This window comes from Ursus arctos, unplaced genomic scaffold (genome assembly GCF_023065955.2).
Source record: "Ursus arctos isolate Adak ecotype North America unplaced genomic scaffold, UrsArc2.0 scaffold_12, whole genome shotgun sequence".
In the NCBI taxonomy this organism is placed as follows: domain Eukaryota; kingdom Metazoa; phylum Chordata; class Mammalia; order Carnivora; family Ursidae; genus Ursus; species Ursus arctos.
Genome location: NW_026622786.1, coordinates 13,254,184 through 13,268,333, shown reverse-complemented (window position 1 = coordinate 13,268,333; position 14,150 = coordinate 13,254,184). Strand labels below are relative to the sequence as shown.

The window sequence follows — 14,150 nt, the reverse complement described above, 5'->3', positions numbered from 1 at the left end:
TGGCAAGCAACTTGGGAGAGCTGGGACTCCAGGCTTGCAGCCAAGACAGGGACCAGGAGAGAAAGACAGGAAGCTGCCACACATATGTTGGAGCCTGTGGCCTTTATTCATGCCCCCCACCAAGTAGAGCCAGAAACAAGGTCCCTGTCCAAAGCAGAAACACCAGGGACGTGGGGCTCAGGGTTACACCCTCCAAGTCCCCTACCCCAGACACTCCTGTGAGCCAGAAGTGTATAAAGTGCTGGTGTATGAGGACCCTCTGGGGAAGGCCGAAGAGATCGAGAGCCCCACCCCTGGACCAAGGCAGCAGGAGAAGGGACTCTGCTCTGAAAGGGCAGGGACTCGCCCTAGGTACCCAGAGTGCGGGGAGGGAGGGCCGGCCTACCACCACCACCTTGGGGGGGCTGGTGGGGCTGGGGAAACTCAGATGCAGTCCTGGGCTGGAGGGAACTGAAAAGGGAGCCTTTGACAAGGAGCCCGAAGAGGGTGGGCCGAGGAGGTGGACAGCTGCACCCCTGGGAAGGGAAGGGGGGGATAGGGGAGGCCTCGGGGGTCTCAGAGGATGGGACAACCCCTCCGGCGCTTATTCTTGCGAACCTGGAGGCCCGCCCGAGTGGCCATCTCGAATACCTCCCTCACCCCCTCCTTGGTCTTGGCTGAGCACTCGAGGTAGCCAAAGGCACTGATCCGGTTCGCCATGTCCCGGCCCTCCTCAGATCGCACGGGCTCCTGAGAACAGAAGGCCAGAGGTCAAAAGAAGCTGGTGGCTAAGTGTACCTCTCCCCGCGCTACCTGTGAAGTATAGTAACTAGAACAGTATCTCCAGCCCTCACCCCACAAGGCACCCACGTCCCAGCCACCCTGGGCAGTTTCTGGGCCAGGACCCGAGACTGACGTTTACATTAAAAACTGTTTCCCTCGGCCCTGTATCCCATGGTGCACCCTCCTCTTCTGGCTGAATAGTACCTGGCACCTCCTAACCAACCTTCCCCACCTCTCTTCTCGCTTGTTTCCAGTCCATGCTCTATGCCTGCCAAAAGAATTTCTCTAACACACAGGTGTGACCCACTTTAAAACGTTGCCATCATCATCCTTCCAGGATAGTCCATATTCCTCATCCTGGCAACTTTCTTAGGCTCTAGCCCTCTGGCCAGAGAGCCACTTAACCAGGTAAGCCAGCGCCCTCCCTCTCTGGGCCTTCCAGCCATTTCCAGTGCCTGCCCCCACCCCCCGCCTCCACGTCTGCCCACACCTCCCCAGGTGTACCCCAACGGCTCAACCCGCACACCCCAAGCAAAACACGTAGTGAAGAAGCTGTCTCCGAGGACAGGACTACTCTTACTAGTCCCCACCCAAGCAGAACGGACAACAGATGAAGACCTTAAAATGCCAAGTGACCTTGGAAAAGTCACTCCCATTTCCTGACAATCTGATCATCAGGACCAGAGACTAAGGGCCCTTCTGGCTCTTCCTCACTGGGGAGGAGGAGGCAGACCTCACACCAGGAGGTTGGCTGGAGAATAGGCCCTGCGAGGGTCGCCAACCCCTGCAGGGGCTCCCGGCCTGGCCACCGCACCCACCTGCTTCATCTTGGCCAGCTCTCTCCTGGTATGCTCGTCTTGCCTCAGGTCCTTCTTATTCCCCACGAGGATGATGGGCACATTGGGGCAGAAGTGCTTCACCTCCGGGGTCCACTTCTCAGGAATGTTTTCTGCACAGACATGTCCCAACAGGTGTCGGTCCCTCCACTTGGGCTAGAAAGCTCCACCCCCCAGGGGTCCCCGTTCTCTCCTCACAGCAGTATTAGAGGCCCTTCGGCACAACAGCCCCTTTCACAGCTCAGAGTCCCTCTCCCCCACCACTGTACCCCCTCGGAGCCCTCCCAAGGGCCGGAGTCCCCACAGCACAGTTGGCTAACAGCACCCCGTCTCGGAAGGTGGCTGAATGCAAGGGCTTCTCGGTGCCCTTCCTCCAAGGCCCGCACCCCACCTCACCCAGGCTGTCGGGGCTGTCGATGGAGAAGCACATGAGGATGACATCAGTGTCCGGGTAGGAGAGAGGTCGCAGGCGGTCATAATCTTCCTGCCCGGCTGTGTCCCACAGAGCGAGCTCCACCTGACGCATGGGGCCAGTGAGTAGCTGCCTGTGGGCCCCGGTTACCCCGTCCCCTGCCACCCAGAGGTCCTCGGAAACCACTGGCCCTCTAGGTTCACTCAACATCTCTCTCTTGAGCACTTGCTACGTGCCAGGGACAACGCGCGTCACATGTAAATTAGGTGAGTTTCTAGAAATCCCGAGATGGGGGTGCTTGATCTTTATGTAGTTTAGAAGCTACCACTGTAAGCACCACGACTGATGGTAAGTCACAAAGACCTTCGAAGGAAGTCTTACCATTATCCCCATGTTGCAGTCGGAGGGACTTAAGCTCAGAGGCAAAAGGACGGCCCAGATTAGAGAGTCAGGGCCGAAGAACCAGGAGGTGTTTCTAGATCTCCTGAAACTACAATTTCACTTCCTAACACGTACTGGTTCCGGCAGGGAAAGGAGCCAGGAGTGGGTGGATGGTGAGGAAGGACATCCAAGGTCCACAGTGTCGGGGCGGGGTTCCCAGGGGGAGACAGGAAGGGTTCTTGGCCTTCACCTGCTTGCCGTCCACCTCTATGTCTGCGATGTAGTTCTCAAAGACGGTGGGGACGTAGACCTCAGGGAACTGATCCTTGCTGAACACGATGAGCAGACAGGTCTTCCCACACGCCCCATCGCCCACAATCACCAGCTTCTTTCTGATCGCAGCCATGGCTCGGGCTGAGAGGGAAAAGGTGGGAGGGGGGGGTTGGGAAAGAGCCAGTGAATCCAAAAACACTTCTCTGGGGCCCCCAAGACCTGGAAACCGAGGCCTCCAGCAAAGGGAGGGACAGGGGCTTGCTCAGGCGTGTTCTTGCCAAGAACTAATCGTTTAGACAACTGAGCTTGAAATTCCTAATCTCAGGGTCAGAGACAGGTCTCCCTGGACGGATTAGAATACAGAAGTGGGAGGTAGAAGACGCACCCCGCTGGGAGCCACCAACTGTGCGATCTTGGACACTTAGACGGGTGCTCAGGGATCAGGGACATGCCTGGAAGAGCCACCTGTAATCTGCCATACATACCAGGGCTTCAAGTCAGACCTCATGCGTTACCAGGATTTTGCTACTTTCCAAGTTTCATAATCGCTAAGGTCCGATCAAGAAAACATTGTCCCTCACTCAGGATGAGTCACGCCTGCCCAGTCACAAGTGAGGAGGCCCTCTCCAAGACCACAGGCTGGTGGAAGCAACTACCAGGTGACAGGCGGGTAAGGGAAGCCACTCTGAGCATCTGGACAAAAATCATCTCCTGACTCGGTCCCCAGCAGCCCGCAAAGGTGGACGGTGCACTTCCCACTCTGACGCACTAGGGAAGGGAGGCTCCGTAAGGTCGCGACATGTGTTTGGAGCTGCGGCAGGGATGGCATTCAAGGCAGGGCTGTGTGACTCTGGAGTCTGGTGCCTTTTCTACCTATCACCCCAGAGATGGGAAAAAGAGTAGAGGGAGGGAAACCCAGACAGAGGGCAGTGGCAGCAGCCAACCGGCTTCCCCGGCGCACCCCAGCCCAGTCCCCAAAGCCAGCCCCGAGTCACACAAAGGAGGCTCAGTCCCAGCAGTGCCCACAGCCCACATGCAGGCAGTCTGCCCTCCTCCCCCCTTCCTCCTGGGCCTGGCAGCAACACTGGGTCACTCAGCCCCAGGCAGGGGACAATGACCACACTGTAGGGAGCCACACACCCACCACAGCAGAATGACTGAGAAGAATCCACCAGGGAATCACCTCTACCCACCCCCTGGGACACCCCTCACTCCCCTCTCTGGCTAGCTCACCCCAAGGCCCTGCGCACCCCTCCCTGTGACTCAGGCCAAGGAGTCAGCTTCCTGAGGCTTCCGGACGTCCCCGGGCCCCCAACACACCCGAGCAAGTAGCTGCACAGTTCATCACACCTACCCAAGCCTCCCTGCCCCCCTGAGCTGAGCCTCGCTTCCTCCCTCCCTGGGGAGAGGAGCGGCTGGAGGGCCGGCTGAGATTCCCAGGCCTCCAGCCTCGGAGGAAGAGAGGGCGGGCTCCAGAGCCCTGATGCCGTCGAGGCTGTTGGGAAGGGGGAGGGGGCTAGAGCCCGAGCTGGGAGGAGCTCCCAAAAAACAGCTGAACAAGGGCCAGTCCCGGCACCAACCAGGCAGGGAGTAAGCTAAGAGGGAAGGGATGGTAACCCGATCTCTGCCCCAAACCTGGCTTTTTCTCTCAGTCCCACATCCTGTCAAACTGGGCTGAACTCTTGTACTCCCCACAGACCACCACCACCCCACAGGCCTGGCTTGGTCTGCCCTTTAGGAAAGCGAATACTCTAAGCCCACAGCTAGTTCTCTTCAACGGTGGGATCCTGGGTGGCCTCCCTCCTCTCCACACACACACACACACACACACACACACACACACAGGCACACACACAGGCACAACACTGGGATGAGAGGAAGTGGATATGAGTCAGAATTTTTAGGAGTTGAGAGGATACGGCCACACTCTCCCCACCACAGAAGGGTCTCTCCCTGGTACCCTGAGAAACAGGCAAGAAGGCATGCACCATGCCAGCAGATCCCCTTCAAAAATAGAAACCACCTTCCAAAAGGGGATTCTCCCTGGAAATTCTGCCCAGGTGATCAACTCCCCCACCCACTTCCACTAGTTCCATTGGTCCAGCTGTAGGAAAACAGGCTGGGGTAGCCCGGCCTGGGATGGGCAGTGTCGATGAAGGGCAGTCACCACTGCGGTGAGTACCAGTCACTTCGGTGTGAGCAGGCCACTGGCCTCCTGCAGCAGGACAGTCTAGGTGACACCAGACGGTGGCAGGCCCAGGACAGAATTCAGGGGCAAGGGCATGCATTCAGTGACCTAGAGCCCCCAGCTCAATTAGAAGACTTTCCCTTCAGGCTCTCATCGGGCAGGAAGAGCAGCGGGCCTAGGCCAGGCCAGGACACTAGGCCCAAGGCCAACATGGCAAGGAAAACAGCTCCGTGTGAGAGGCAGCCCCAGAAGAACTGCCCCACTGACCCTAAGAGGGGCAACCAAACCCAACACAGGCTGGAATGCAGCTCGAAGCTCCTGGGGCCTTCCCAGAGACAAGACATCCCACCCTCTCCTCAATCATTCTATCTAGATTTCCAGATGACCCAGGGGTGGGCTGTACCCTGTAGGCAGGCCAGGCCTGAGGGCTAGGGAAGGAGTAAGATACCACCTCAACTTTAAAACCAGAAGCAAGCACAGGACTCAGCCTCAGAGCCTCCCAGCCCAAAGCCCCAACATAATCTTTAGCCAAGTTTGGGGGGTGCAAGGGAGGGAGGGGTCTGAAAGGGAGGAGATTCCTGCACACATAAAAGGAAGCGAGATCCTTCCCAATCTCCCCTACCTTCCGCCCCAGGCACACTCCAGCAACCGTCCAGGGAGGCGTCCAGACCTCTGGGAGCCGATGCAGCCCCCAATGGTCACACCACGCCCCTATTCCCGCCATTCCACCGGCCCGGCCTGGGGGAATTCCCATCTCCAGCCGGATTCGTGCCCGGACCCACACCCCGGCCCAGGTCCACATCGGGCCGCCCGGCCTGGGAGCCAGGGCGGCTGGACTGGGGCTCCCCCGCGGACACCCAAGTTGCCTCCTGGCTTCTCGCCCGGCGGGGCAGGTTCCGGGAAGCCGGGAGGGAAAGGGCAGGGACCCAGGCTCGGACACAGCAGGCGAGAGGCCCCGCGGGGCAGCTCCCGGAGTGGGGTGGGAGAGAGCCCTCGCCGCAGACCAGGGAGGGGCCGGCGGCGCCGACCCCCGCACAGCCCGGACGCCGCACGTCCCAGGGGAAGGAGGGCGGCCCGCGCTCTGGCCGAAGCCCCCTCCCCGCCCGGCGCCCCGAGCTCCGGCCAAGCGGAGGAGGGCGAAAGTGCTCTCCCGGGGACGAGTTCCCGGGACGCCCCGCCACCCCAGCCCCCCGGCCCCGAGTACCTTCCGCTCCGCCGCCTCCAGCTGCGCGGCCAGTGCCGGAGGCTGAGACTGACCCGGGGGGCCCCGCCCCGCCCTCCTTCAGCGCCGCGGCGGGGAGGGGCGGGCCCGGCAGGGGGAGGGACCGGCCGGGGGGCGGCCCTTGGCTCCGCCTGCCCACAGCCCAGCCCGGGGCATGGCCGCCTGTCCCGGCTGCGGCCGGGGGTCGGGGGTGGGATCCCTGGCGGGTCCGGGGAGTGGGCGGCGGGCGGGACCCCTCGAGGACTCAGCCTCTGCCCCGCCTTCCAGCCCCCAGGGGCGGACCGGCGTCGGGAAAGTTGTGAGGCGCTCGGGGTGGGGTCGGGAAAGGGCCGCTGCTGCCCTCCCGTGGCCAACCGGCCACCCGCGCCCACAGCCCCTGGGACCTAGCGCGAGGGGACTGCGGAAGACGCCCGCCCCCCCTCCGCTCGTAAAACCCTGCCGGGTAAGTACTGCCCAACATCACGCCCCCGCCTTGGGGACTTTTCAGATCCTTTGAGTCCCAGGCCACCTTTCCACTTGACAACTCCCTTCCCCCCACCTGGAATTTCCTTGAGTCCAATTACTGCGTACCCCTCGAAGGGCACTCCTGGGGGCCTTTCCTGATCCCCAGCTGGGAAGTCAGCTTCCATCCCCAGTGCGTTATTTCGGTGCCAGTGGGGACACTTGGCCTGGTCTGATACGTCGCATCGGGTATTCACCTACGCGTGTATCTCTTTTTGTTAAGGTGGGTGAGGGAGGGAGGATGAGGCAGTCTACCAGCACTTTGTTAGTTTGCGACCTGTTCGCTGCGGAGCTCAGCCCTTTCAGTACTCATCACGGGTCTTTGGGTTAAGTACACCCATCTCCTGAGGCTCAGAGAACTTAAGCGGCTTGCCCACATGTATGGAACAGAGCCAGAGTTCAGACGGTCCAGGTCCGTCTGGCCCTCGAGTCGGTGCTCTCTCCCTGCCGTCCTTTATGCTCCCCCCCCCCCCCCGCCCTCCCCACCGCCTAGCACGCTGTGTGACACACCTAAGTTTTTCAAGAAATATTCTCTGAGTGAATGAATGTCAGAAGTCCTGTAGATTTTAAAGCTCTGGAGAGCAGCCCACACGTTCGATAAATGAACAGGCTGAGGTCCAGAGAAGTTGGGTCCCCAGGCCTCTTCACCTGCTCAACAGACATGCACTGAGTGTGAACTGAGAGCTAAGTGCTCGGTTCAGATTGATTTCGGTCTTCAGAGAACTTAGTCCAAACGCGAAATACAAGCAGCTTAAAGATAGCAAGTTCTGGAACCCTTATTGCGTGCCCCTGGCTCTGTACAGACATGAACTACTCCAGTCCTTGAAACAACTCTTTAAGGTAGCACGGTTACCTCCGTTTTGCTGAGCAGCAAAGAGGTTGTGGGTCTGACACCAGAACCCGGAGAGGAGGACTCGAGAGTCTCTGCCCTTAACTGCTGCTCCGTTGTAGACTGGAGGCAGTGGTTGTCCTGGGGGCATGCATGGGCTGTGGGGGATACATACCCAGCCCTGAAGGACAAGTGCAGTTTTCCAGATAAGGTGATGAGCAGATGTTAAATGGGTCGGAGCCACAATAGGCTCAAAGAGTTATGGAACCCCCAGGAGGGTGGGGCTGGGGCTGAAAGATAGGACTGGAGAAGGACGCAGCGGCCAGATCGTGAATGTCCTTGCATGCCACACTCAAGAGTTGAGTGTTGATTTTGGACTAGGTGCAGTAGGGAGCCACTGAAATGTTCTCTCAAGGGAATAACCAACTCAGATTCACCCTGTGGAAAGGTCACATTTGGGGATACAGGGGCATGACCTGGAGACAGAGTTAGGAGCCTAAGGTAGTAGTAACAGTAGGGGTGGGGCTAGCTGGACAAATAGGAAATGCATTTTGTGATATATAATCAAGAGCATGTAGTGATTGATTCACTTGCTGGGTTAGAGCCAGAAGCCAAAGGTGCCAAGGCCTAGATTTCTAACTTGGGCTGATGAGCTGGTGCCCCCTCCAAGATGAACCAGGAGAAGGCACACGTGTGTAGGGAAATGGTGGATTCCGTTTGAAGCTAGGACATGGGCCTGAAGCTCAGGAAAGATCTGGGGGAAATACCGACTTAGAAAACCCCAGCAGGTGGCTGAAGCCATGGAAGGGGACGGGAGCATGTGGAGTGGGGCGAGCAGAGGGCAAAGACAGAACCGGGGAGCACTGCATTTTTAGGACCGCTTTGCCGTTCTTTCCACTGCCTGAAAGAGCCTTTTGGTTTCTAATCAGAATAAATAAAGACACACATTCGTATCCATCTGGTTTATTTGCCATTAGCTATTACTTCTGGATCTAACTGACACCCCTTCTTCAGTTACGTTGCCACTAAAGGAGGTCAGCGAGACAAGTTCAGAGTTTGAGTTGGCAGAGGGTAAGCGTGGAGACGCTAGGATGATGGTGGGAGGGGTGGGGCTGAGCCCCTCAGGAGTAACTGCCTGGCCCTCCCAGGGGGATGACGAAGACCGAGATGTCATCCCCGGAACCCAGCTTGTTGTTGGGGAGACGCCAGCCACGGTCCCGGGGGGTGCCCCGGGCCCCCAGGACCAGAGCTTGGGCCAGAGCTGTGTACCTGCCAGGAGCACACGTGCACATTCATGTTCCAACATGTACATGGGAAGATCGATACATAGGCCCTCATGTGGGTCCCCAAGCATTGCTTCCCTTGGCCCCTACCTTCCCCACTGTCATCCCCCCACCACCACACAAGCCCTACCTGCTGGGGTCATTGGGCTCATAGGCCGACAGCACCCTGTCCACAGTGGCAGCTACCTCACAGTCACTGGTGACATCCCACAGCCCATCTGTTCCCAGGACTAGCACGTCATCTGGGCAGTGCTCGTACTGCGTCAGGTCATACACTCGCACCTGGCGGGGAGAAGACAGTGGAGAAGGAGCTTGGGGACAAAGAGACCCTGGCAGAAAGCCAGCCTGGGGCCCCCAGAGGAGGGAAGGTATGGTTGAGGAAGCCCCCATACGGCTCACCTCAGGGAAGCAGGAGAGGAAGGGCTTGATGGGCAGAGTGGAGCTGCAGACCTTGAGGTTGTGATCTCCCAAGCCCCGGGTCACCCCAATGGTGGCCATCACTCGAGCCTATAGGGAATGAGTGTGGGTGCTGCCACGGCCCTCTCCCAGCCTCTGAAGCTATGGGCCCTCCCACCCCTGCCCTCGGGTAGAACCCCCACCTCCCTAGACAAGTTGCGGTGGGTCCTCCTGCCCTCTCCCACCTCTACCGGGGAGTTTACCTTTTTGCCCTCCCCACAGACCAGAGGAAACCTGAGATCCTCCAGCTCGATCTTTTTGTAGGCCCTGGGGAGGGGGGAGCAGAGGAGGCATCACCCAGGCATCAAAGCCCCTCTCCCCGAGGAGCCATGCCCCTCACACAAACCCCTAAGAAGGCCCACATCCCCCCCCCCCCCAGCCTGGCCCAGCCTCCAGCTTCCACCTTGCTGCTGGTGAGGGACTGGTTGTGTTGCCATGGGAACGGGCCCCAGCTCTGAGGGAAGTGTTACCAGCCGGTCATGTTCTGGTCCCGGTACAGCGTCCTCTGCCCCAGCTCCTTGGGCTGAATTCTGCGGGGGAACTCAAGGTGGGTGAATTCACCACCTAGCAGCTCTGGTTTCAGGAAGCCCTAGGGTTGGGAGTGGCCGGACAGAGCAGAGGGCCAGGGGGGCATTAGGCTTCGAGCACGCCCTGGCCTATAGATGATGTTAATTACAGCAGGGCCTTAACTGGGGCTTATTTACCATGTGCCATGCACTGTTCTAATACAAATAATGTGTATGATCTCGCCCAACTTCACGACAACCCTTAAGGCAGGAGCTACTGACGCAAGTTAAGGGAACCATCTTTAGGTCAAACGATTAGCAAAGGACTCGAACCAGGATCCAATCCCAGGCAGTCCAGCCCTGCAGTCAGTCCTTGAAAGCGCTAAACCACACTGCCTCTCGGGGGCCTGTGCTCCTTCCTTTCCCCACCTCTGACTTCACTTCCTTCCTCCGCGGGGGCCACAGTGGGAGCCCCGGAGTAGCCCACGTTCCTTCCTGCTTTGTAAGCCACCAGGTCCCAGCTCAGCCGTCATCTGCAGAGCAGAGCGGCCTTCCCAGTGAGCAGCCAGGAAGGAGCTGTCCCAGTAAGGAGCTGTCCGGGTGGCGAGGGTGGGGCCGTAGGCTACAGAGAGCCACCAGAGTCGACAAAGAACGGGGGTAGGGAGGTGAGTTCCTACTTACAAGCAGCTGAAGACGCCGGCGCTCAGTCTCCGGGGTGAACTCCCGGGACATTGGAATGATTTCACCATTCCGGACAATGATGGCTCTGCCCAGAGAAAGAAAAGGTTCAGGCTGGGCTCTCCTCAGACCCGCTGTGGAGAATTCCAGAAAGACCAGGCCTTCCCTCACAATGACCCTTGGGGTTCCTCACCCAGACCCCGCTCTTGCCTCCCCTCGTGGCTATTACAGGCCATCCCTTATGTATGACCGCTCCTGACATCATCCCTCCCTCGGGTTTTTGATTTTTAACACCCACCACCCTCATTCTCTTCTATTCCCCCATCCCAGAGTGTGACCCCCTGTAGGCATTTTCAAACCCCCCTCCCCATACCTGCTGTCACCTGCATTGGCCACATACACCTTGCCTAGCAAGTAGACCACAACCAGTGCACAGCAGCCCCCCTCCACTTGGTGGCCACGCCGCTCCCGGGCCATCTGCTCATCCTGCCAGGTGAGGAAGGGTCAGAGGGGGCGAATGAAGAGGTTCCAGGCACACAACCACCGCCCCCATCTGCAAAAATAAATGGGCCCAACCAAGCCACACTGGAGGAGAGGAGGGCAGACATGGGTATAACTCCCCTTTCCCTTCCCTCTGAACCAAGCCCTGCTCAGGCCCTCGTGTTGTGGGTTCTCAGGGCCCCTTAGGCCACTTGATTCCCATACAGAGTTGACCAGAGTATCTGCCTAGCAGGCTTCTGCCCGGGGCCACCCACTCACCATGAACTGGAAGGCATTCTCAATGGCCCCCACTACCAGGCTCTCATGGGTCACTTCCTTCTGTGAAGACCAGCAGGACTGAGGACCAACCAAGTGAGAAGAATCAGAGGAACCTGGGGCTCCTGGGGTAGACGGGAGGCAGAGGGGCGGTGGCGAGGGGTCCTGGAGTATCTCTACCAGGTCCTTTAGCTGCTCCCGGATGTGGCGATGCAGGAGCCTGGAGGCCATTTCAGCAGCTCCGCCCCCTGCATGCCCATCAAACAGGCCCCAGTAGTAGAAGCAGAGTCCCTGGTGGAGGAAAGGTTGGATGGAGGTGAATGAGGGAGACTCTGTGTGTGTGTGTGTGTGTGTGTGTGTGTGTGTGTGTGTGTGTGTGATACAAGGAGAAGAGCAAGACTCTCTGGGCAACCATATTAACATCAGAGAGGAGGTCAGAGTTTGGTATGAAAGGCAAATTAGATTTATTCACTCATTTACCGAGGGCCTATTATGTGTCAGAAAGTAAAGCATCAAAAAAGCTAAACTCGGAGGATAAAAGATACAAAAATAAACATTGGCAATGAATGAAACCATCCATAAATGCGGGAGCACCTACATTCTAAGTGGTAAACGGAACATTTATACTGACATTCTAACTGGTCAATGTCAGTTCCGTGCCAGGGGTAGAAAGCTAGTGAGCTAGGAGTTAGGTCTGAGATTTTAAAACTGGATGCCTAGAATCCCCGGGGAGAGGTGTCACCATGTCTCTGGAGGAGGGGAAAGGGGGTGGGGGCTTACCTGGCCTTGGCTAGGCTCCCTAGGCACCCCTGAAACACTCCTCCGACCTTCCACATACACCACCTCACAGCAAGCCTGGTCCTCATTGTGCCGGCTTTTGCCAGCGTTGATGACCCTGCCAGGCCAGAGTGACCACATCAGGTTGGACACCAGACCAGGTCCTGGAATAACCCCCACCTTAGACGCGCACACACACACACACACCCTCTCTAGCCTGCTGGCCAAACTGAGAAAGGTCATAGCCACCTGGGATCCAGGCCAGAAAGAGGAGGAGAAGGGAGGCAGGGTAAGGCACAAGGAGTACTGTCTGGGTGTCGGGCCCCACCACCTCATAGAAAGGCCAGCAGCGGCACGTTTCTACGCCGTTGCCCCGTCCCTGGCAAAGGGGGCACTCCCACTGGCTGCTGGGGAAAGGGCTGGACAGGGGCGGCAGGAGGTCTTACTATCCTGCTTGCCAAGGCCCTACATCCCACCCTGAAGCCTAATCAACTTTTCTAGTGCCTTGTCCACAGCACCCCACCCTCATGGGCACACCCACCTTTATCTTAAAATCATCCAGTGAAAGTTTCTGCTGCTTTGGCAGTGAGGAAGTGCTCCAGCCCAAATAGGGAAAGAGGAATTGAAATAGGGTAGGGGTGGAAGCCCACCTGGACTGTGCAGGAGCCGCAAAACTACAAACTCTTCCCAAACAGAAAGCTACGGGAGATGGTGGTGGGGCCACGGGTCTACCAGCCACCACCCTCAGCGACCTCAGCGCCCCCATCTCCCTCAGTGCTCTGCTTTCCCAGTGGAATTATTAAAAATACACCGGGCCTGGGAGCCAGCCGGCTGCTCCCCGCTGCGACCGGGGTCCACTTCTTTGCCAGGCCAGTGCCATGCCCTTCCTCCGAGAGGCATTCAAAGGGGACCCTCCTGCTTCCCCGGGCGGCCCCCTCCCCCGCCCCTGGGGAAGCGGGAGGCCGCCTGGTGTCGCGGGCTATTTCTGGGTGTGGAGGGGGAGGGGAACGGTAAGAGGGACAGAGAACTGGGGCGCTGGGGTCGGGAAGCCCAGGAGCGAGTCTTTCCAGCCGCCATCTCCTCTATTAAAAGCGCACCCCCCCCTCCTTGAAACCCCGCCTCCCTTAGCCATTAAACTGCCCGGCCCCGACCAAGAACTGGCCAACTCATCCTCCACGGGGCCCTCCACCCTCCGGGCTCTGGAAGGGAACAAGGTCCTGAGGCGGCGCGGGTGAGGGTAGTCAACCAGCTGGAAGGTCCTGAGGAAGACTGCACTGACTTGAGAAAGGGCTGGGAGGGGGTGCGGCCCGAAGCCCAAAGGAAAGCAAAGGTCCTGGGAGAAGGGAGCTCCCTGCGCCGAGCACGGCGAGGGGCACGCATCCGAGCGCCGGGGATGCCCAGCTGGGGAAGGGGCTGGGGGCTGGGGTCCCCTCCTGCCTAGGGTGTTCCCGGGGGCGCTCACTCGGCGTAGCCAGTGCTCCAGGGCAGGCGACGGCCGGTGTCCGGGGGGCTTTGCACAGTCCGGCCAGCGTGGTCGTCGGCGCGTCGTAGCCCCCCTGGGCTCAGCTGCAGGAAGGTCGGTCGGGAGAAGCTCGCTCGAGCCTCTACGGTCTTCGCCGGCGCTGCGCTCCCGCTCCCAGCCCTCGCCGGAGGGCTCCTGGGCGCTTCTGGAGGAGCGGCGGTCTGCGGCGAGGGCGCGTTGGGCAGATCTGGGGACTTGGGGCGCGGAGGCGGGGCGCCCCCGGAGCTCACCAGGTGCGCCACTGCCGAGCGCACCCGGTTTAGCATGCTGCCTCCCTGCCCCGCCCTCGGCCGTGGCCCCGCCCCGAGGCGGGCCCCGCCCCCTAGGGCGCGTGGTGGGCGGTGCTCGCCCCTGCGGGCTCTCCCCGGCCATTGGCTCTGGGCGGGCAGGGCGGGTCCCGGCAAAACCTCCGGCTCTGGGGCGCCCCCCGCACCTCCCCACCCGCTCGCTGCTCCTTCCCGCCGTGTTCAGGCTTCGCTCCGCCTCGGTTTCTTTGGGGAAGAAGGGTCTGATGTTGCGGGAAGGGGACGGAGGGAAGCACACCCTCTTTCAGCCGTGCTCTAAATGAAACATCAGCTAGAACTTCCCCATTGTGACGAGGGTGGCGGGGGGGTCTCCTCGCCCTCGGTTCGTAGCAGCCAGCCTGCCCAAAGGGTGATGGAGCTGGTGACCTCAGAACGAAACCAGCAGCTTCCGCCACCGCTGGGTGTGAAGCACCCGGTGTGACAACACCTCTGGCTGGGGCTGCTGGAGTGCGAGTGAGGGCGA

The 14,150-nt window shown here is 59.5% G+C and overlaps 2 protein-coding genes across 3 annotated transcripts; both read right to left on the bottom strand.

Moving 5' to 3' along the window:
* Positions 1-85: 85 nt before the first annotated feature.
* RHOC (ras homolog family member C) lies at positions 86-6,163 on the bottom strand. 2 transcript variants are annotated; one of them, XM_026483753.4, is made up of 5 exons: positions 6,057-6,163; positions 2,642-2,805; positions 1,995-2,115; positions 1,581-1,711; positions 86-729 (listed from the first exon to the last, which is right to left on the bottom strand). In XM_026483753.4, exons 2-5 carry the CDS (start codon positions 2,795-2,797, stop codon positions 556-558), a joined length of 582 nt encoding a protein of 193 aa, XP_026339538.1. In that variant the 5' UTR covers positions 2,798-2,805; positions 6,057-6,163; the 3' UTR covers positions 86-555. The 2 variants fall into 2 exon arrangements, with proteins under 2 accessions (XP_026339538.1, XP_044234588.1); XM_044378653.3 differs by lacking the exon at positions 6,057-6,163 and adding an exon at positions 4,019-4,122.
* Positions 6,164-8,351: 2,188 nt separating this feature from the next.
* Positions 8,352-13,676, bottom strand: PPM1J (protein phosphatase, Mg2+/Mn2+ dependent 1J). Its single transcript, XM_026483750.4, has 10 exons — positions 13,323-13,676; positions 11,864-11,978; positions 11,087-11,374; positions 10,701-10,813; positions 10,331-10,415; positions 9,614-9,732; positions 9,347-9,410; positions 9,087-9,194; positions 8,818-8,969; positions 8,352-8,673 (listed from the first exon to the last, which is right to left on the bottom strand). The coding sequence occupies exons 1-10, from the start codon at positions 13,646-13,648 to the stop codon at positions 8,526-8,528; spliced, it is 1,518 nt and encodes a 505-aa protein (XP_026339535.1). The 5' UTR covers positions 13,649-13,676; the 3' UTR covers positions 8,352-8,525.
* Positions 13,677-14,150: the final 474 nt, after the last annotated feature.